The sequence below is a fragment of the Tauraco erythrolophus genome, chromosome 15, assembly GCF_009769465.1.
Source record: "Tauraco erythrolophus isolate bTauEry1 chromosome 15, bTauEry1.pri, whole genome shotgun sequence".
Taxonomy (NCBI): domain Eukaryota; kingdom Metazoa; phylum Chordata; class Aves; order Musophagiformes; family Musophagidae; genus Tauraco; species Tauraco erythrolophus.
In genome coordinates, this window is record NC_141479.1 from 2,446,660 (window position 1) to 2,467,269 (window position 20,610).

General features: G+C 54.9%; 2 protein-coding genes across 3 annotated transcripts in view; both read right to left on the reverse strand.

Annotated features, from left to right (window-relative positions):
* Window positions 1-144: 144 nt before the first annotated feature.
* On the reverse strand, window positions 145-8,845 carry SLC12A3 (solute carrier family 12 member 3). Of its 2 annotated transcripts, none has more exons than XM_086621274.1 (26): window positions 8,555-8,845; window positions 8,149-8,295; window positions 7,820-7,895; window positions 7,530-7,625; window positions 7,237-7,376; window positions 6,916-7,026; window positions 6,652-6,763; window positions 6,269-6,399; window positions 5,924-6,008; window positions 5,413-5,567; window positions 4,947-5,054; window positions 4,435-4,558; window positions 4,264-4,365; window positions 4,016-4,171; window positions 3,840-3,939; window positions 3,307-3,418; window positions 2,602-2,742; window positions 2,317-2,423; window positions 2,089-2,171; window positions 1,841-1,912; window positions 1,548-1,649; window positions 1,248-1,359; window positions 1,011-1,097; window positions 777-912; window positions 593-660; window positions 145-286 (listed from the first exon to the last, which is right to left on the reverse strand). In XM_086621274.1, exons 1-26 carry the CDS (start codon window positions 8,843-8,845, stop codon window positions 145-147), a joined length of 3,096 nt encoding a protein of 1,031 aa, XP_086477400.1. The 2 variants fall into 2 exon arrangements, with proteins under 2 accessions (XP_086477400.1, XP_086477399.1); XM_086621273.1 differs by having other exon boundaries at window positions 1,548-1,652.
* A 6,530-nt stretch (window positions 8,846-15,375) lies between these two features.
* Window positions 15,376-20,610, reverse strand: part of NUP93 (nucleoporin 93) — a 77,407-nt gene continuing 72,172 nt past the window's right edge. Inside the window, exon 21 of the mRNA XM_009978331.2 lies at window positions 15,376-15,609. Within this exon, the coding sequence (XP_009976633.1) occupies window positions 15,499-15,609 (111 nt within the window). The 3' untranslated portion in view covers window positions 15,376-15,498. The remainder of the gene's footprint in view (window positions 15,610-20,610) is intronic.

Genomic DNA, 20,610 nt, shown 5'->3' on the forward strand with positions numbered 1-20,610 from the left:
TGGCAGCGGCGCACGGCGGGCATTTCCCGAGAGCTGGCGACCACGTGCCTTCACCAACCCCCCCGGACCCCCGAGCGAGCGCGCGCCGAGATCAAAATGGGCTGGAAAAATTCACACCCCGAGTCGGCGGGGATCCAGGAGGTTTTATTGGCAGTAAAAGGTCAGCACGTTCTCTTGGTTTCCTCGGGTCAGGATGACGGGGGGTCTCAGGTCCTGCGAGAGGGTCTCGAGCCAGGCCATGTAGAGGGAGCTGGGGCACCGGCCCTTCCTGCCGACGGGCAGCGTGCTGCGGTGGCACCAGGGGGCCGGGTGAGGCACAGCCAGCGCAGCCCCCTCCGTCCTTAGCCCCTCTCTCAATCCCCTGCTAATTTGCAGGTTATTTCCCCAAAAAAGGAACAACATCACATCCCCCCCGATGGAACCCGAGCCAGACCCTTTGGTGCCTTCCAAGGGTTTTTCCCTGTGGCACGGCCCTGTCCCACCGCCACGTCAGAGTGTCTGTCCAGGATCTCCCCGCACAGGGTGGGTGACCATCCAGAGGGATTATTTCCGTGGGGCAAGAAACGGGCGCGAGGGCGTTGCTGGCACCTACATGGCTATGAGCGCCGCGTCCCGCGAGTAATCCAGCAAAATCTCGTTCAGCCTCACTTGTCGGAGCGACTGCAGAGCAAAGGAGGTTGACAAAGGCCAGATAATTGTTTCCAAAAAGACTGAATTTTGTCTCCTAAGCAGGAGACCCTTTGCAGGAGCCGCTCATCCCCCAGCACCGGCGCTACCTTGGCTCTGTTTTTATCGAGCTCCTCGTCGGAAATCTTCCAGGGACAGCCCTGCTTCATCTCGGTCACCGCGGCCTCGTCCTTGAAGCCGTCGTTCAGCCTGAAGGGAGCGATCAGGTCGTCGAACCTCTTGACGCTGCAAGACAAGCAGACAGTGCCAGGGAAGGGGGTCCGGGCGGGCACGGGGGTGCTGGGGTGGGGTGGGGGGAACGAGGAGGGACAGGGGGTGGTTACTGCTCCGGCCGGGGCTTCTGGTTGATGTCGGGGAGGATGTGGACCTCGTGGAAGCCAAGACGGAACTTGCTCAGCAGAGAGACGATCCTGCCAGAAGAACAAGGACACGTTTTCCAAAAATTAGCAGGGCATGGTGGCTCCGGCAGGGATTTTCCAAGGAGTGAGGCGAGGCAGCCAGGTCGGAGCCCACACATGGCTAAGAGGGGCTGCGGGGTGCGAGCGGCTGCCAGCACTTACGCCTTCCTCTCCTCGTCCATCCTGTTGATCTGCCCACCAACAAACACCCGGATTTTGCACTTTCCCCACCGCTTCTTCCGCCCCAGGAGGTAGGGGATGAGCAGCGTGAGACCTGTCCCCAAAACAACCCCTTGGCAGATGTGGCGACGGCAACCCCGCGGGTTCGCCAGCGCTTTTCTTGATGCCAAATGCCAGGGATGCCTTGGCACCGTTCGGCAAGGACCGAGCCCCTCCTGGGCACCGCGACGGAGGTGCTGGGTGCGCGTTAGCCAGACGGCGAAGAGCGAAGGTGAAGGTTACCTCCGTCATCAAAGAGCCAGTAAATGTCAATGGTCTTCTTGCCCTGCTCGCTCTGGAAGATGGTGCTCGCCTGCTGCTCGCCGGCCAAGGCGGTGGGGTCTGCTGCTGGGACAAGAGGGTCCCAGCGTCGGTGAGGGGCACTGCCAGCCATGGATTAAAGGCATCGCTCTCTCCTGGTCACAGTCCTCCTCCCCATCGGTGCTCAAAACCCACGCCCTTGCCTGCAAGCCTGGCTCCCCCGAAATAATCCTCAGAGCTGGGAATGCTCTGGGTGGCCTCGAGCCAGGACCAACCTGTGCCCGGTGCTGATCTGCCACCAGTGCCATTCTCCTCGGGGTGCTCTGCTGCCTCGAATGTGGGGTTAACTGGGGAGGGAGGAGAAGAGGGCAGGCAGCAGTGCTGCACCCCACTGTCCCCATCCCCAGCGTTCCCAGTCCAGGAGTGATGTCCCCCAGGACTGTGACCTTTGGCCTGGGGACACGGTGCTGGCTGGCACCTCCTGCACGTGCCCGAGCATCCCCGGCTGCCCAAAACTGCTTACCGTGAGCCTGCATCACTCGGGAAACGTTCAGCCCTTCCTTCATTCTCATTAAGCACACGCCGTACTTGAAATCAAAGGCGTCGCTGGAAGGAGGGAGGAGAAGGCAGTTAACGGTGGCCGGCTCGTGTTAGGTGGCTCTGCCAGCCCAGCTGGACCCTGCGCCCGTGGCTGCAGCGTCCCCACACCCAACCGGCATCCCTGGGGGCAGAGGAGCTGGTGTGGCCATACTGCAGGATGCCCACGTAGTCCTCCAGGCTCTGCGGGGACACCGTCTGCCAGTTCCTCTTGTAGCCCAGCACCAGGATGTTGGGTCTCATCTTCCCGAGGCCGGCAGCCTGCGGATAGATGTCCCTGTGAGACCCCTCTGCAGGGACAGACGGACAGGGGTGGTGTCAGCCCGCAGGGGCATGATGCAATGAGGGGTGCTGGGAGGTTGGGGAGGGTGGTCAGAGCCCCCTGAGCTGTGATGAAAGAGGAAGAACCATGATGGTCAACAGCCAAGGGTGGCTCTACCTGGATGAGCATTTGGATGCCGCTTCTCAGGTCCTCAGCCACCACATCCGTGTAGAAAGCCTTGATCTTCCTCTTCATAAGCCACTTGGTGTGGCCATCTGCCATCAGCCGGGACTCCAACATCTTCTGCTTATGCGGTCCCTGGGGGGAGCAGGGCCAGGGGCTCAGTCACAGGCAGCCCCTTTCAGCTGGTGGTCTTGCCACCGAGGAGCTCCAGCTCCTCTCTTCCCGAGTCGTTGGCAAGACCTGGTAACCAGTGCCCACAGGGGAGGCTGCAGTCACAGCAGGAAAACCAGTGAACTTTGGGAGCTGACAGCCGATGCACACGATGCCAGCGGTCCCATGGCTGTGAACCAGCTGGTGCTTGCTGCACCGCATGTTTCCAATTGCTCTGGGGGCTTCAGGGCTGCAGGACCACCCCCCATCCTCCGAGCAACCGCCTCGTCCTACCGCGTCTTTGCTTTGGCAATTAATTAGCAAGGGGAAGCCATTAGCCCAGAGGAACATCCCAGTGCTTCATCAATATTGCTTAACAAGCTGGAGAGGCTTCCAGATGAAACGTTTCACCATCTGGCACCACATAAATGGGCACATTTTTATCCCACCCCATGAGCCCACCAGGACACGTGGATTTCCCAGCCCATCACCCACGGGTGGCTGGAGCCCCCAAGAGAAGGACCCAAACGGCTTTTGCAGGTGACTCACAATCAGCACGTTGCCGCAGAGCATCAGGCTGACGTTCTTGGTGAACGTCCCCACAAAGTCCACCAGGGCCGGGCGGAAACTGGGGGGGCCGGTCAGCACCAGGCACTGCGGTCTGCAGGGAGAGACAAGGGGCACAGGTTGGTACTTTGGAGGCACCGAGCCTCTCTGGAAGAAGCCACGTCCCTCCTCCCATGCCCAGCCAGCAGCAACTATAGGGAGCATCTTTAGGATGCGACAAAATCAGACAGCTGAAGGTCCAGCCTCACTCTTTGGTCTTTTCGCATCAGGTGAGACCAACGTGTCTGTGTCTGCCTGGTACAGGGAAGGGCAGGTTTGCCCTGCATCCCACCTCTGCCCGCATGGCAAAGACGTGGGATTTTGGAGACAGCCAGCTTTTGCCGGGGCTCCCGGTGCCTGAGGATGGTGGTGAGGACGTGGCCGCGGGGGTGAAGCCATCCTGGGTTTGCTGGTGGCTGCGGCTGGCTCTGCATCCCCCTCCCTCTGTGCCCAGCACCATGCCGAGCCCCCCTTGCCTGTAGTTCTTGATGTGCTCATCCACTTCGCTCAGCCCCACCGAGTAGCTGAGGGCCATGTTGTAGGAGCTGGCTTGCATGGAGGAGCCCCAGTTGACGTCTATCTGGGGAAGACGGATTAGCAACGGGGCCAGACGCCTCCGGGGCATCGCCGGTGCCAGGCTACTGCCACGCACCTGGCTTTTTGTAGAGGACATATGCCAGGAGGAAGATGACAATGCCGAAGGCGATGAGGGCCGCCCACCAGGTCAGCAGGAACATGATCACCACTGAGACGGTGGCCCCGAAGAGCGCGGCCCACTTGCTGTAATACCGAAAGGAGGGTCGCCAGCCTGCACGCAAACACACACAGCGGCCGCTGCCGGGACGCGGAGCCGGACGAGGAGCCGCGCGGCACGGCACGACGCGGTGTGGCACAGCCCACCTGGGGAGTTGGTGATGGAGGCGTGGAAGCAGCTGAAGTTGATGAGGGCGTAGGAGCAGAGGAAGAAGTTGGAGATGATGGGGGCGATGGCGTTGAGCTCGGCTGCAGGGAGGAGGAGCGTGAGCTGGTGACAGCGGGGACCAAGCCACCCGGCCGGCGGCGGGCACCTACCGATGAGGATGAAGCCGATGGCAATGACGTAGGTGAGCATGTAGCCGCGGATGGGCTCGCTGTTCCTCCCGTACCCCTTCCCGAAGAAGCCTATGAGAGGGTAGAGCTGGTCCCTGCAGAGACACTGTGGGGAGACACACGTTGGGGGCTGGAGACCGGAGATGGCAGTGCCGCGCTGGCTCTCTCCCACCCACGACGGCAAGAGCCGAACTGGCCTCGTGCCCTCGCCGACGGCAGCGTCCTCCTCGCCCCGGCGCCGCTCGCAGCCGCGAAGCCCCGCGGCGCTGAGCACGTCCCCTCCCCGCTGCCAGGCACCTGCTGCCGACAGCGTGCCTCCGTCAGCAGCGCTGCAGTAATTACTGCAATTAATAAAACGTGCAAATGCAGCTGGACCTGGCCCTGAACATGGCCTCGCTGCCCACGGGTGGTTGCTGTGAGCCCAGGGGCATCGCCCGCTCCCACTGCCGGGCTTGGAGACGGGAACACGGGACATGGACACGTCACCCCCTTACCTGGAAGACTTTTGGGGCTGAGACGAGGCAGGCCAGCGCCGAGGAGAGGGTAGCACCAAAGATCCCTGCCGTGATGAGGGGGCCAAATCCGGACACCATGCTCATGCTCTGCCCCAACACCAGGTGGTCAGGACCCCTGGCACCCCCAGGGCACCAGCCCTGCCCTCACCCTTAGGGATTTCCACCCCCTGGGCCTCATCCTGCTGTACTCAGCACACACACACCACACCACCCCCTGCCTTTTCCACCAACATTATCCGCGCAGCGAAGTCCGGCTGCATCCAAAAGCCCGAGGAAAACACGTTTCCCAGTGCATCCCCGTTATGTAGGTGCTTTACAGGCACAGGTGCCTCCTAGGATGCTGGGGGGATGCTAGGCATGGGGCTGCCCCAGGAAACCCATCCCTTCCAGCACAAATCCGGCCAGGAGAGCAGGGATTGGGATGGGCAACAGCCCTGAGCAGCACCTGGTAGTAGTTGCTGAGCCCGTATCGGCAGCTCTGCCGCTGGGCACAGGCGGTGAAGTTCCAGCCGAAGCCGCAGGCCAGTCCCTCGCAGCCCGGCGAGCCCACCGCCACGCTGTCGTTCAGGCTGCCCGAGGCGTCCCGGACCACGCAGGCACCTGGGGAGGGGACACGTAGCACCCACTCACCTCCTGCACCCATGCCATCCCGGCAGGGCTGGAGCAGTGCCAGCATCTCTCCCCGGTTTCATGCAACCCAGCCCCACATCCCCGTTGTCTGCGACAACCCCTGAGTCCCTGCCGTGGGGCTGCCCCACTGCACAATGGCTACGAGCAATGCCACGAGCTGTGTTGCCCACCCAGGAGGACTTTGTTCCCCCACGGAGGCAGGAATGAGGTCTGGCACCTGCGCTGGGTTGTTGGTACCAGCATCTATGGCTCGCTCCCAGTCCTCCCAGGCCACTCATTTTGGGTGGAGGGGTCCCACCCAGCTCACCCAAGGATGTTTTGCTTACCGATCGTAGCAGAAAGCACCAGGTAGGACACGGTGGTCCAGAAGATGGCCATCAAGGTGCCCTTGGGGATGGCCACGGCGGGATCCTGTCCAAGGGAGTCGCAGAGAGATGTCAGACAGCTTTCCAGGAGCACCGCTAAAACGGCATTTTAATTGCAGCTGCTACACGGGGGAATTATAAATCCTCGCGACGCAAAGCCGCGGAGCATCTCCTGGCTGGGCCTTCCCCCATGTTGCCAGAAGAAATAAAATAGGGTCTAAAAGTTGAATCAAAACTAAAGCCCTGGGGAAAACGGGGCTTGAACCCTGAGAAACGCCGGCTCAGGCAGCAACGCTCAAAACCCACCTTCAGGTCACCCGAAATGTTGGCCCCAGCCAGGATGCCAGTTGCCGATGGGAAGAAAATGGAAAACAAGGCGAAGAAGGAGCCCTCGGGTCCACGCCAGTTGGGCACGAAGTTCTGGGCGAAGATGTCGGCTGGGGAGGAAGCAGAGGAGAAGTGTTTGGAGCCTCCCAACCACCCTTCTCCTGGCTGAAGCTCCTCCATCAGCACTGGACGGAGGCACGTTGCTGGTGGTGGTTAACCCAGCGGAGAAAGATGCTGCGCGTCAGCGGCGTCTCTCAGCCAGGAGCACCTTCCCATAACAAACTTCTGCCCCATCAGCAGCAAAGAACCAGGCTCATGTGCTTGGACCTGTTGAGCGTAACCCCAACCCGTGGCGGACCCACCTCGGTAGCTGAAGAAGCCCTTCGCCTGCTTCTCGGCGGTGGCCGGGATCACCGTCCCCACCAGGTAATTTATGAAGGAAACCAAGATGACCAGGAAAAACAGAATCTGCGCCTGCCAGACCAGAAAGAGCTGTCTGAGAGGTCGGGCTTTGGGCACTGAGAGGGTGAAGAATCCGTTAGGAGAAACCCTCGCCTGTTTTTGAGGAGCTACCAACATCCTTGGCTCTTATCAGCACCAAGGTGAGCAGAAGCAGCGGGGGTTACCTTGGCCTCCCACTCCATGCCAGCCAGGGAGATGCCCAGCAGCACCGTCACGGTGACGACCCCGATGATGCGGATGTCGTTGGTGGGGTCCACGATGAGGGAGTTGTGCTCCTGGGGAGGAGAAACCACCCACGACACGGAAATAACCCTTTCCCTCCCGGAACCACGGATTGCCACGACTCTGAGTAGCCGGTGGGTGATTATCGGTGGCCCAATATTAACGTAAATGTTGATAATTAATGCAGGTTGTACAGGGAGGGGGTGGGATGGGGGAGGTGGAGGAGGACGGGACTCAGAGGACACATAAAGCCACTTTCTTACCTGCAGCAGGTCCCGGACAGTTTCAGCGAAGCCAACTGTGTGCATGGCCACGGCCACCGCGTTCGCGAAGGCAAAGATCAGCCCGATGGAGCCGCCCAGCTCCGGCCCGAGGCTCCGGGAGATGAGGAAGTAGGTGCCCCCTGTGGCGGTGGGAACACTCCGTGGTGTTTGCCATCTCCCCATCATGCTTTCGGGGCCTCCCCCGCACCTCCAGCCCATGCCAGGAGCTCAAGTCCACAGGGCAGCCCCGGGGTGGAGGAGATGCCCTGGGGTGGCTGGGGGGGACCTGCTACCTGACTTCACTTTGCCGTTGGTGGATATGGCAGAGATGGACAAACCGGTGATGGTGGTCACCGTCACGGACATCAGGATGATGAGCCACGTCAGGGCTGCGGGGAGAGGGCACAGCTTCGTTCCTGCACCCCCACAGCCCCACGCCTTCCCCAGGAGACCCACGAGGACCCTACACATCACCCCACGCTCCGTGCTGCCGGCATTTCCACACCCCTCCCACCCCTGAGGTGTTTCGGGTAATGGTGAGCCCGGTGCCACCATCCTGCCCGTGATGTGCCACGGCACCCACCGATTCCTGCCTGGGCGGTGATCCAGGGCAAACGCAAGTAAAGGATGACTCCCCAGATGTTCAGCATGCAGCGAATCTGGGGGGACAGAGAGGGGACAGCAGCCCTCAGTGTGCTGGCACCTGGGGCCAGCTGGTGCCACAACAGCTCTCCTGCTCCTCCGAGTGGAAACCAAGCCACCACGGAGGGCAGGGGAACTGCTCGGAGGGCGGATGCTTGCAATAAATATGGGGAAAAACGTGACGATGAGGGGCAAACGCATCGTGGCCCTGGGGCACGCGGAGGAGTGGGAGGGCAGGAGGATGCTCCCCGTGGGAGGAACGGCACTCACCATCACACCCTTCACCCATCCGAAGCGGACGGGCTCCGGTGCGGGGGTTCTGTCCGGCTCGCCCGCCGCCTCCTCCGGCACGGCCTCCGGCAGACCATTGCTCCGCTGCGGGTCCAACACCGGCACGCGGAGGCGGCCCGGGTCGGGCTGCAGGGACATGGGGAAGGCGGGTGAGGGCGGGCAGGGCTGGAGGCAGCTGCCATCCCCAGGGGTGGGCAGGTGGGGGGAGAGCGCACAGCTGGAAACAGCTGGGTTATCCCTCCAGCTTCTCCTGAGGATGTGCACATCGGCACCGTGCCAGTTATGGCACCGAGAAAGAGATGCCAAAGTGCCACACCACGGACACAAGGCGGGGACCAGCGGCATGGCCAGGAGGTGCCGGTGGCACAGCCGAACCCCACCTTACCTTGAGGATGGAGTGCAGGTCCGCCAGCGAGGGCCTGCCCTTCCCGGCATCGCCCGCTCCCTTGCTGTTGGCATAGTGCTCATAGGCGGGCACCGCATCCACCGTGTTGTAGCCGAAGGTCCTGCTGCAGAGGGTGCTGCCGGAGAGGTGGGTGCTGTCGTAGCCAGCCCCCTCGCTGGGTGCATAGGGACCCCGGCCACCATCCTCCGTGGCCAGGAGGGTGCTGATGGTGAAGCGGCCGCTGCAGTGGGACAGGGCGGCGGGCAGCTCCGGGACGGGCAGCTCAGCCATCGCCCCTGCCCAGGTCCCTGCTGGCGGTGCCAGCAGATAGGGCAGAGGGGCTCGCCAGCTTTATACCCCGCAAAACCGGAGCAAGGCAACCAGCACCCACCCACCGCCGTTGCTAACGGGGGAAAGGAATTGGCTCGAACCACCCCGAGCTGGTCAGGGGGAAAAAAATAGCTGGAAGGGATGTCAAAACTGCTGTAATGGGCATCGCTGACTCCCAGTGTTTGATGGGGATGGCGATAACGGATTTGAGATTAAGTCCCAAGGACAGACCGGCAGAGAAATGCTGAGCTGAGTTTGCCTCCGGCCCCGACCCAGGAACATTCAGTTCCCACCGGGATTTGTTATGGAAAATGGCAGCAGACTCCCACACACTCTCGCCCTTCCCTGGGACACTGCCCCAGACCCAGCAGATCCCGTAAATCATCTCATCCGGCCTCCGAGTTGCTGCCTGCGGCACCGAGCTGTGCTGGATGTGGGAAGGGAAACGGCCCCTTTTCCTCCCAGTGAAACCAGGGGAAAGGGGGCAGACTGGGACATGGAGGGAGGGGAGGGATGCTCCTGCCTGGGATCTGATGCCAAGGGGCTGGGAAGGGGGATAGAGAGGCTGGGGGACACGGAGTGGTTGCAGCCACGGTCCCTCCACGACTGCCCAGGGCTGGGGGCTGGCAGCTCTCCGGTGCCAGGCAGCAGGGATGCCCACGGCCCCACAGCCCCCTTCCCCTCCTGACCCCAGCGAGGGGGAACCACTGAGCACCCGGGGCTCAGAACTCCCCCAAACCCCATCCCTGATTTCATAAACCACTTAAACCCTTCCCTGCATCGCACAAAACACGAGCTGAGGCCGCGTTGCCACTCAGCGTTCCGGGCGAGGACCTGGCGAGGGACAGGCATCTTCACTGCCTCTGCAGCCCGGTGTCACATGGGCCTTAAAAGCAGTTACAGATAAGATCGGCAAAGACAGGGAAGAGGGCAGGCAATCAAATCCGAGGGCAGCCCATGTGAATTTCAGCCCCGTGTGGCTTTGCAAGTTAATGGAAAATTCGGGCTCGGCGCCCCGCTGCCTCCGGCTGTCTTCTGCATTCACGCACAAGTTCTCACCCGCTCCAGCCCCCCGGTGCTGTTTGTGTGCCAGCGGACACAGTCTGCGACTGCAGAAGCCCCACACGGGTCCGTGCGCACCCGCTTTCCCGGGAAGCCGAGGACGGGCAGCCCTGCCTGCAGCATCCGCATGGCTCAGCCCTTGCAACGCCTGGGCACCGCAGCGCAAAACGCGCTGGCACAGGCGCTGCCCATCCCTGCAGCCGGCAGAAGGTGGAGAAGGGTGAGATGGGGACGAGGAAAAAGACTCACTCCAGCTCCTAGTGCAACACACACCTCCTGCAAGGTGGATGCCAGCTTGCCCAGGTGGAAAAAACAAGAGAAGCAGCAGTAGACTCATGCCCAACAGAAACAGGTTTATTTTAGAACCTCGTTGTTTCATTAAAAACGCGAACTTGCCAAAACCAGCACGAATCAGAGAGTCTTTTCAGTAGAGGGGGCATCTCTTAAACACAGCGTGGTCAAAGATGCTCCAGGAGAGCTACGAAGACTCCAGACGGCGGGCACAGAGCGAAGCGAGTGGTATGATGCAACCCTGGTGTAGTGAAATAGCCGGATAGTAGGATGCGCTTGTCGTCGGCCTGATTCACAACACCAGCTGCAGCAACAATACCGCGGCCGTCCGGCGCTGGGAGCTGGGAGCAGGAGAGGGGAGCTCTGTGGCACGTCCCTCCGAGGCTCGCTCAGTGAAGGAAGAGGTGCCATGTTGCTTCTGCAGGGTGCCCCTCGCTTCCAGCCGATCCCCCCCCGTCCATTCTGGCTATTAACTGCATCAAACGGACCCGAATCGCGTTAGGAAGAGAAGGGTGCAAAGCTTTACGTACGACTTCTTTGGAAGGTTGCCAGAGCAGTATGTTCTGATGGGCCTTTAATGAAGTTTTAATTGTCCTGATTCCATCCCCAGGGAAGAGGGAACCTACCGCCCCGAGCGACACGGGCCACGCAAATGACACGGGGACTCAGCTCTGCAAACCCTCCGCGCGGAGCTGGACTGAATTTCTCAGCACTGCAGGGAAGGAAAGCCTGGGAAGAGAAAACAGATGGTTATTCAGGCAACTGTCCGCAACCAAACCCAATGGGGACAAAAGGATCATCTCCCATCCTCTTCTAGACTCCATTTTCCATCCTTCCGACTTCAGACCCAGACAGAAACAGGATAAAAATGCTGGTACGGGGACACAGTGGCAGTTGTCCCAACCCAGGGACGCAGAACTGGAATTAACAATATCCCCTTCCTTCCTCCAGGCTGGAAGGAAAAGAGTTTGCTTCCTTGAGAGGCTGGGGCTTACCAAGATTGGGGAGACAAGTGTTGAGAGGGTAGAAAGAACAAAAAAATTCATTAAATTCATTTTTTCTGAACACAGTTCCTTCGGCTCCTGCAAGGAACAAGGTCCAAGTGTTGTCTTAGACAAACGCAGCAGTGGTGGGAGACTGTGGTGAAGCAGGAGCCACTCGTTCAGTAAGTCTACTCCAGCCAGAGGGTCTGGAAAACAAAACAAAACAAAAAATCAGCCTTGAGATGCAGAAGCTGCAGTCAGTGGGGAAATCCAAGGAAAGGCAGAGGAGAAGGAACATACCTTGCAGGCTGTAGGCAGTGACCCGACCGTACGACCAGCTGAGCTGAGCGTACACTGGGGTAGCAGTGCAGCCACCAGTGTGCCAGTATTTAGAAGAATTAATGTTGTGGGGATAAAAAATACCCCCCAAACACTAAAGAAACTGAGCTGAGAAGACGAGACCCACTGACACCAGCTCCACACAGCATTTAGGAAGGGCCCCTCCAGGCATGTTTCAGCAGGTTTTCTGCCAACGAGCAGAAAACCTGTTAATTCCCACATGAGCTGGTTGTCTTCCATTAGCTCAGTTTAGTTTTTACCAGTAGCCCCACAGTTAACCCCTTCAGCTTTTTTATCCTTTCTGGACAGGTAACGTAGGACAGAAGTTCACAATGAGTATTTCTAGATTCTCCTGCAACTCCCCTGTAAATCCAGACCACATCAACTCAGACCTCGTTCGTCAAAGGACGTGCAGACTGGAAAGCTTTAAGAGCTGCTGTGCTGACACCGTGGCACCCATCGATGTTTCGTCACCGATGAGCCACGCAAACGGTGGAAAACAGACCTGGAGACTCAACACGTCGCTGTTGCACCTGTAGACAGAACATCACATCACCTTTTCACTCTTCCCTTGAATCCTCTCATGCAACGGCAGCATGAGCTGCATTGGACTCAAAGCCGTGAGCCACCCTTAGGATGCATCTCATCTATCCAGAGGATCCTTATTGCTGAGGATTAGTCCTGGAGTAGGAAAAGGCAGATGGAATTATCCTAAATTTAATCTGCAGTGTTCATCTGTACTTTTTTCTTGTGTTCCGCTGACTTAGAGAAGATTTGTCAGTTTATACCAAGAATAAACTCAGCTCAGATAAACATCCACAGCTCTGCGGCAAACTCTGCCTGGCAAACGATGAACACTAACTCGCCCAGATGTTGCTGCACACCATCACGATTTTCAGTTTGACCTGTGCAAAGGTGTCCAAGCAGACTGAGGCCTTTCGTGCACGAGGAAAACAGAGGCATCTCTTGCCATGCCCTTGACAGCACCGCACCGTAAAAGTGAGCCCTACTCCCTGTTGTAAAGGGAGTGCTTAGTGACACCACCTCTGAGCAGGCTGTGCCAAACACAAGGTAAGAATTTAGTGACAGCCCAAAAAACCCTTCTAGCAGGTGAACTATTTAGAAAACCAAGGCTAAGCACGTTAGCAAAGTTGGAGCGCAACGGTACAAAGGGTTAACGAGTCTCACCCCAGCAGCAGCAGGTCTGCCCCTCAGAAACCTGAGGGAGCAGAACCAGGTTGTTCTCTCCAGCAGAACAAGCGTGGGGTGGCGAGAAAACGGAGACATCTGGAAAACCACGGGGGTGCCTTATTCAGCCAAGCACCAGTACGTGCGTCAGCATCTACCTCAATGCAGCAAAGCCCTTAGAGGCGTGCAGAGGAGAGCCAGGATTGCCAAAGCCAGGCCTGGGTGTGGAGCTGGAACCTGCCACTCTTGGGAACGCAGGAAGATGGATGGGCTGCAACGTTCACCACCTGCACGGACCTAAGAAGAAATCACAGGGCAATCAACAAGAGATAATTTAATTCCAACTATCCATGGCACATTCTGTTATACCCACCACCTCTCGCGTTTGTCTGAAACAGGGCTGGGTTTCACCTTTACAAGGCTAGTCTCAAGGCTTCGACTCCCTAGGGTTTACATCATCTGTCTGTCCATCACAGAAGGACCATCTTGGCTTTTGAAAGTAGAAAATAATTCAGTTTCTACTTAGCCTAGAAGGGACCAGAGGCTGGAGTCACAACTGCAGAGCACAAAGGGAGCAAGCTGCACAGGGCTGTCAGTTTTCTCTTTCACTAACACCCATCAGAAGGTTGAGAAGCACCAGGAAGCATCTGCTACAGCCGTCCTCAAAGGGCAGATGGAGAAAGGGCAACATACTGTCTTTGAAAGGTTCCTGGGTTCAATGTTTGATGTCAGAAACATGCCAGGGAGGCAACATGATAGCTCAGCTGAGCAGGAGATGGGCAAAAGACAGGAGAACAAGGTCCTGCAAACGGCAGCGGTAGGAGCTGAGCCCAAAGAACTGCCGTGCCAGCAGGAAGGGTGGAGCGGGGAGAGGGAATTACAGTGGGGAAGGCGACCTTCGTCCTTCCTGAATAGACTCCGGCAGACACTGTCCCTCTCTCGCTCAGGTCAGCGGTTGCCTGAGGACAAGGACAGACTCGCCAGCCTCTCTGTACGGGAGGTGGTTCGATGCCAGGAGTAACTCAGGGACAGGGGCTGAGTGCCAGCTAGGAAAAAGCCAGGAGCAGGGTTAATCCCACAGGACTGGACGTGGGGTAACCCTGGCCCAACCAGGACTGTCCCCGAGCATCAGAAAAGATGCCTTGCCCTGCCTGCCACCTGCTTTTTGGTAACCTCTTCTCTAGGGGATTGGATGATGGAGACATACCAAGAAGCGTTCCCCATGAATATGCCAGAAATGGTAACAGCTGATAAAGCTTTCCACACTCACCTGTTGACATTTTGTCATTTTTCACCCCCCTCAAACAACTCCTTGGTGACTCACCAAATCCCCTTGACTTGCAGAATGCCGTCCAGGTCTCTTTCAGCCTTCAGTTGAAACAACCCTGAGCACGCTATAGGAGCGGGCAGTGCCACACACAATGCCTACTCTGGTGGCTGGGAGCGCCAGCAGCCAGTTTGTTCCTGCCACCAGGGACAGTTTTGGGTGGCTCGGCAAGCCGTGCCTTCGCTTCCTGCCCAAAAAGTTGACAAAAATTTACGCTACAACATTTCTGGTGAAAAAAGTAATTAGGAAACGGTCATCAAGGCAGTCAAATATCCCCCTCTGCCATTCAAACTGAGACACTGCAAAACAGAGATGAATTCCCTCCCGCGACAGCTGTTAATACGCAAAGGTTGAAGTCAGCCCCTACGTTTTGTTGCACGTTCTGTATCCAGAACCACACGTGTTCTCATATCCCAGGAACACAAGCGGCACGAGGACACGGCAGCGGCAGCAGCACAGAGGCACGTGTGTGCAGGGAGCAACAAGAGCAACCACCAAGGTTCCTCCCATTTCGTGCCAAAGACAGGCAGCTACATCAAAGAGAAAAGCTCCCTGGGCATTCGCACCGATTTAGCTGTAGCTCAAAACATTTAAAGCCAACCATTTTTTAAAGCCCCTCACTTCAATGGGACTCAGGTTTCCCAGTAAACCAACAGTAATATCCACCCACACCCAATGCATCCACACTTGGATTCCTCTGGTCAGCTTCCTTACTTCTCCTGATGATCATACGGGATCATTTTGAATGCAACTGGCTAAAAACCCACGTGTTGACCACAAAAATCTCTCCTATCAAAATATACCTGTTCCCAATCCCAGCTGCTCCCGCAAAAGCTTCAGCAGAGCTCCAGGATTTGCAGAGCTGTGTCCATCTGAGACACCGACCCAAGAGTTTATAAACTTCGTTAAGCATAAACGAATCTCTGCAGCACACAGAGCTCGTCTGCACCACAAACACGTACACCACACGAGACAACCTCACGGACTGACAGCACCTGTGGGGTATCACACACGGATTTTCAACACTTAACACATTCAAAAATTCAAAATAAAAAAAACAACCAAAAAAAACCCTAAAATTTCCAAGCTGTACATTCAGCAAGCATTAAATCAAAGTTGTTCTTCTGCACTTCTGCTTTAAAATTGCTCGTTCACCTCTCTACTGCAGAACTATGACTTCTTTCTCCCCATGGTCCACTAACTCGTTCAGAATGATTTTCTAAATACAAACTGATTTAAAATAAAATGAATAAAAACATAAAACCACAAAAACCAGTGAAAATGAAAATATCAAAAACAAATAGAAATCAAAGAAATTTATTTCCATCAACAAAAATACAGAATACAAAACGATACTGGTCCCACCCTCTGAACGTACTAAAGACAGGCAGGGGTTGCTACGACCCTACGCAAAAGCTTCTCTGCTAATTCATAAGGACCTCCATTTGCACCAGTCTTGCGTTCGTGTCTCCCGATGTTCTGTACGGGATCATTCCAGCAAAGGTTATCAGAGCGCGCGCTTGAGATCGAAGTTGCTAAAAAAACAGAAAAAACAAAGTAACATTACTTCAGTATGAACAAATCCACAACGAGCGCCGAGTTAGACGTGAGTTAAACAGTTGCCTTTTCAAACAAGCAAGTGTAATCTTTATTTATCAGTTGGATCATGTATCTCTGCATTTGGAAGGAAATTCAATTATTTCCTTTTCCAACTATTAAAAGCATGTCGAGTTACCTTTTTGCTTAAAAAAAAAAAATCTCCTTTATTTAAAATTACCTAAGAAAAAACATTTTAAACAATGTTAAATTGTTACTGTACTGCAGCAATCTTGTCATTCCCGCACAAAGCGGGTTTTCCCAAGGCAACAGGATTCTTTCCCACCTTGTAAAGTACCAAGCTGATGCTGCTGAAATGCAGTATTAACACTGCAGTGCTCATGCCTTGACAAACAAACTGGTTCTGCCACACACACCTGGAGGTCTCCTGCAGCCCCTCCAACATACTGACATCCTTAAAGGCTCTTCGTTCCGTAACATGATGAAAGTAGACGTACCAAGAACATTCAGAGACCTTTGCCTAAAGAAATCAACCCCCTTCCTGCACACCAGAAGGCCATGAAACAGCTGAAAGACTCCAGGAATAATTTGTTTCATTTGTTAAAACCATTGGTAAATTAGAAGGAAAACCATTCCGGTAACTGGTAGAGGTCAGGAGAACACAGAAAGCCTGAATCTTTATGGAAAACTGGGCAGACTGTTTTGATTGCTCACAGTGTTTTCTTCTTAAACATTAAGCATCTCTAAATTCCTGTACTAGAAGATCCCACTGTTCTAATCTCCCTCTAATCTACTGACTGCAGGGAAAGGGGAAAGCTGAAGCAGCTGTGGTTGCTGTGGGCTGTGTGCAGCAGGAACTTACACACTGAGAAGTGACCAAAGCCCACTACCTGGCTGGGAACAGTTATAACCACCATCCCTGATGCCCATCTGGGCAATTCAGGGTGATGTCAAACCAGTCAGTTACTCAATAGTGACAGGGGAGCTTTGGAAGCTGGTAACGGAAAAGCCGGGATGCTCATCTTTTGATTTCAAGACACTGTCTAAATGCTACTGCTTCAGCTGTGCAAAAATCCTTCAACTTTACACCTGGGGCAGAAAGTAAGTTTTCTTTAGCGCTGAGACCACAGCCATTTAATTTCCTGTTTCCATTATCCCGTCCGAAGGAAAGCCGTGACTGTCTACAAAGCCCAGTGGCCTGGCTGAAACGCAGAGCAGAGTTCCCACCTGGCGCTGTATTCCTGTCCGGCCGAGGACGGATGAATACCTGGACCTGCAGACGGCACGGCCAGCGATGCAGCGGGAGGCACTCCTCCCTTCCCTGAGCACTGCAGCTGAGGAATGCCACAGGTAAGCAGCAAAACTGAGACTGAGCCACTTGCTAAAGGCTCCCAGGACAGTTTCCTTGGCTGTTAAGTTACCACCCAGTTAACACCAACGTTTTGGATACTTAACAAGGTAGCCTGAACATTTCTTGTTCGGTTCCAGTCACAGTCAACACTTCTTCTAGTCTGCTTCCAAATTTGTTACACAGTGAGGTCATGTAGTTATGTCTGACCTGCTACGTTTCAGTGGAGGTCAAAGCAGGTGACATGAAATAAATGCCTGTCAAAGTGTCTGACTCTTTGGAGTTAAAATATTACTTACTGAACTCGTACTGTGACTACGAAAGGCTTAGGAGCACTGCGAGCTACTGTTCCCTCTACCTGGTCGGTAGCAACGACACTGGAGCCGGTCTATTTTTAAAAATCAAAACAACAGGACAGGTTGCAAGTGGCAATACCTCGGGAAGAAGGACTGGAGGTTCGCAGAGGTTAAGAGCGGCCTGGAGGTCTAGATGTTCTATTGGCTGTAATTACTTAACGAATGTTAGAGTCACTTGCGATGCAAAATAAGACCACAAATAAATAAATAAGAAAGAATTCCATTCCTTTCATGACCTAATTTTGCCGCCAAGATAATGCCCTTGGGCTGCTCCAGAGAGTTCACCACCCTGGATCGGGGTGGGGAGCGTACGACATTGCTGTCCCACACTGGTGGCATCTGGGTCAGGACTGTCATCGCGGCTGTGGTTCCCAGCCCTGCAGTCCGGGCTCGCTGCACACTCTGCTTGAAAACTGACAAAATGGACCAGGCCAAGTGGGACAGGACTTTGCTCCCTCATTCCCCAAACTAATTAATGTATATACTTTTTTTTTTTTAAAAAAAGACTCAAAATATAGCTTAGGTAATTTGATCCTGAAATAAACAAAATGCATAAACCCCAGCTCTGACTCCAAACCTGATCGTTGCTAAATAATTTCTGAAATGGGACAGGAGACATTCTAGCAGAGAGCGTTACCGGGCTCAGGAGGCTCCAGAGGTACTATTCCTCCCGATCCTGCCCTCGCTGTTCCTGCCAAACCCCCTCTACTCCCTACCCATTACAGCAGCATCCTGCTTAGGGCAGCCAGCGGACCAGTGCTTGGCACCAGAGGGCAAATTCAAGAGCCATGCGCTCCTACTCTGGGAAGCTCTCTTCCCTGCTACGTGGAATAAGCCTCAGACTTACAAACAGCTAATATCTCGTGTTTTCAAATTGTTCTGATGAACAGAGGGGTTTGAATCTGTCTGCTCCGACAGATCTAGAGAAAACCCAGGGATTTCAAAAAGACCTACTCAAGGAAAGGTCATTTTCCGTTTGCACTGTCTACTGGGCAATGTGCTGAGATTGTCAGAGCTTCTGGAAGATCCGCAGGGTTAGTGACTTCCCCTAACATTTGCTTCCCCATGGAAAAAGGAAAAGCTGCCTGTCTCCCAGGGAGGTTCAAAAGAAAAATTCTTGCCCAAAACCTCCTGCAGAAGCTCGTATCTGCTGTCTCTGTCCAGGTAAAGGGGTTTTTGCTGAAGAAACCCCTTTTTTCTCACATTTGGAATGCCCTCATTTCTTCCCACCTCTAAAATCCCCCAAGTTGCATCCCAGACAGGGAAACTGGAGCAATCTAGATTCCCTGCTCCCATAGTCTTAGAAGAAATTTTTCAGCGTAAAAAGGGGAACACCTGCTAAAGCTATTCTCACCCTGCCTTCTGTATGTCCCTGCCTGGTATTCTCCTGCACATACAAATCCTAAAGGCAGCCAGGAGCTACAGGGCTGTAGATGTTTTTCTCTCTAGATAATCCTACATTAGGAGATTTAGGCTCCCTTCTGACGTTACAATCACACAGCTCTTCTCCCATCACCTGCCTGGCTGCAGGGACAGCAGGCACTCACCCCCTCCGACAGCTAAGCACAGCTTTTATTATACACGGCAGCCAGAGATCCACGACTCGGAAAGCCTGTGTCTCCAACACCACTGCTACCCTGCTGCCATGAGAACCCACCGCAAGGCCAGAAGCTCCATTAACAAAACTTGAAGCTGAAAAAAAAAGAAAACTTTCAAGGGTTTTTAGCAAGGCACATCATCAGCTGGTCTCCACAACTGTAACAGCACAGAGGGCAGAGCACGTTTACTAAACACGCTCACGCTGAGCGTGCTGGCGATACGGTACGATGTCATGGTGGCTTCCTTCTACAAACTCCTGCCAGCAAAGCTGCTGATCCCATCAGCAATCAGCCTGACAATCTTTGGTAGGCCACGGTCATGGTATTCATGCCAAGATGACACCTGACAGCATTACACCCCTATGGAGATGGTAAAGGCTTCTATGCAAGGCACAAGACTGAAATTACGAAACGGAAAGGAATGGCTCACTCAGAAAGGAAAGCGCAAAGGCTGTTCGCTCAGCGCCAGCCTTGTGAACACACAGAGCAGGAAACAGCTTGCAAAAGCGTGGGAATTCTGCACATACACGGAATTTAAGGTGGGAGAAGCCCAAGCAGCACACGTCCTTCTCCACTGCTGCTGGCCTAGAGCACAAGTGCAGTTGCAAGGCGGGATCCTGTAGCTCACACACAGACTGTACCCCAAAGACAAAAAACTGTATCCTTACCCGAGTCTTTCACTTTCTCATGTAATTTAGAAACACTGCTAAGGCTTTTAGCAATATTGAAATTCACCAAAGGCACTTTTGCCAATGACTAAAGCCTGGAATAAAGCTGGCTGTGGCCCAAGATGTTTTGCATTCTCAAAAGGAGTTGATATTTATTTCCTAATCTCTAAGACAGGATGAGTGGTTCGGCCTTGGTTTTCAACTGCCTGTGGCAGCTTTAACTTAATAAGAGCTACGAGACCGAGCCTGACAACAGGTAAGCCGAGAACCCTCTGCTCAACACAGCACGTTGACAGGCGACTGTCCGCAAATCTTGAAGTGACACCTTTTTGGGGGCTTGCTGAAGGCGTGGGCTCCCATCAGCAGGCAGGGGAAATGCTTCAGCACTGACTCCAGCAGTGAAGTCAGAGCCATCCTGCCAGCCATTTAAACCAGGCAGCCAGACCCAGCACCACCACACCTGGAAGCTGCCCACTTCGCTGCAGAGGCAGAACACCGCTGGCAAACTGCTACAGCTGTTCGCCAAGTGAATGGACTTGAGCATCTTGGTGCATTGCCCAAGGACACTTGGAAAACAGCAGCCTATGCCACTATGGACATAAGCCAAAGAGAAGAGTCAAGCCAGGCCTTACCACCAGAAATCAGTTTTGCACGAACAGGGCACTAATTCAAACGAAAAGAGTGGAAATCAGGTTCTTGAAAAACAACAGCTCAGCTGTCAAGGCAGCAACACCAACCATCCCAGAGACACTGCGGTGTGCACACCTCTTAACTGTTTAAGATCCCACCAAGAAGCAAACTGGATACTTGTTTTCTCTTGCTAGGAAGTGGATACACAGTGTAACACATCTTAATTAACTCAATGCCATTTAGAGCAATATCCTTTCTTTACACAAAGCTGAAGTTATGAGAGACTAGCCTCAGGCCTCTTAAGTAGCTGACCAAGCAAATTAGTCAAAAGCAAAGACCATTAGAGATTCAGTCACCTAAAGCCCAATCCCTTGAAATC

What these genes read in the sequence shown, in the direction of transcription:
- SLC12A3 (XM_086621273.1), bottom strand. Translation starts at nt 8,845, where the DNA reads ATGGCTGAGCTGCCCGTCCCGGAGCTGCCCGCCGCCCTGTCCCACTGC. An exon ending in CAACGGCAAAGTGAAGTCAG is followed by an intron (nt 7,377 to 7,529) that starts GTAGCAGGTCCC and finishes CCACCGCCACAG; the next exon opens with GGGGCACCTACTTCCTCATC. An exon ending in GCATGGAGTGGGAGGCCAAG is followed by an intron (nt 6,764 to 6,915) that starts GTAACCCCCGCT and finishes CTGGTCTGGCAG; the next exon opens with GCGCAGATTCTGTTTTTCCT.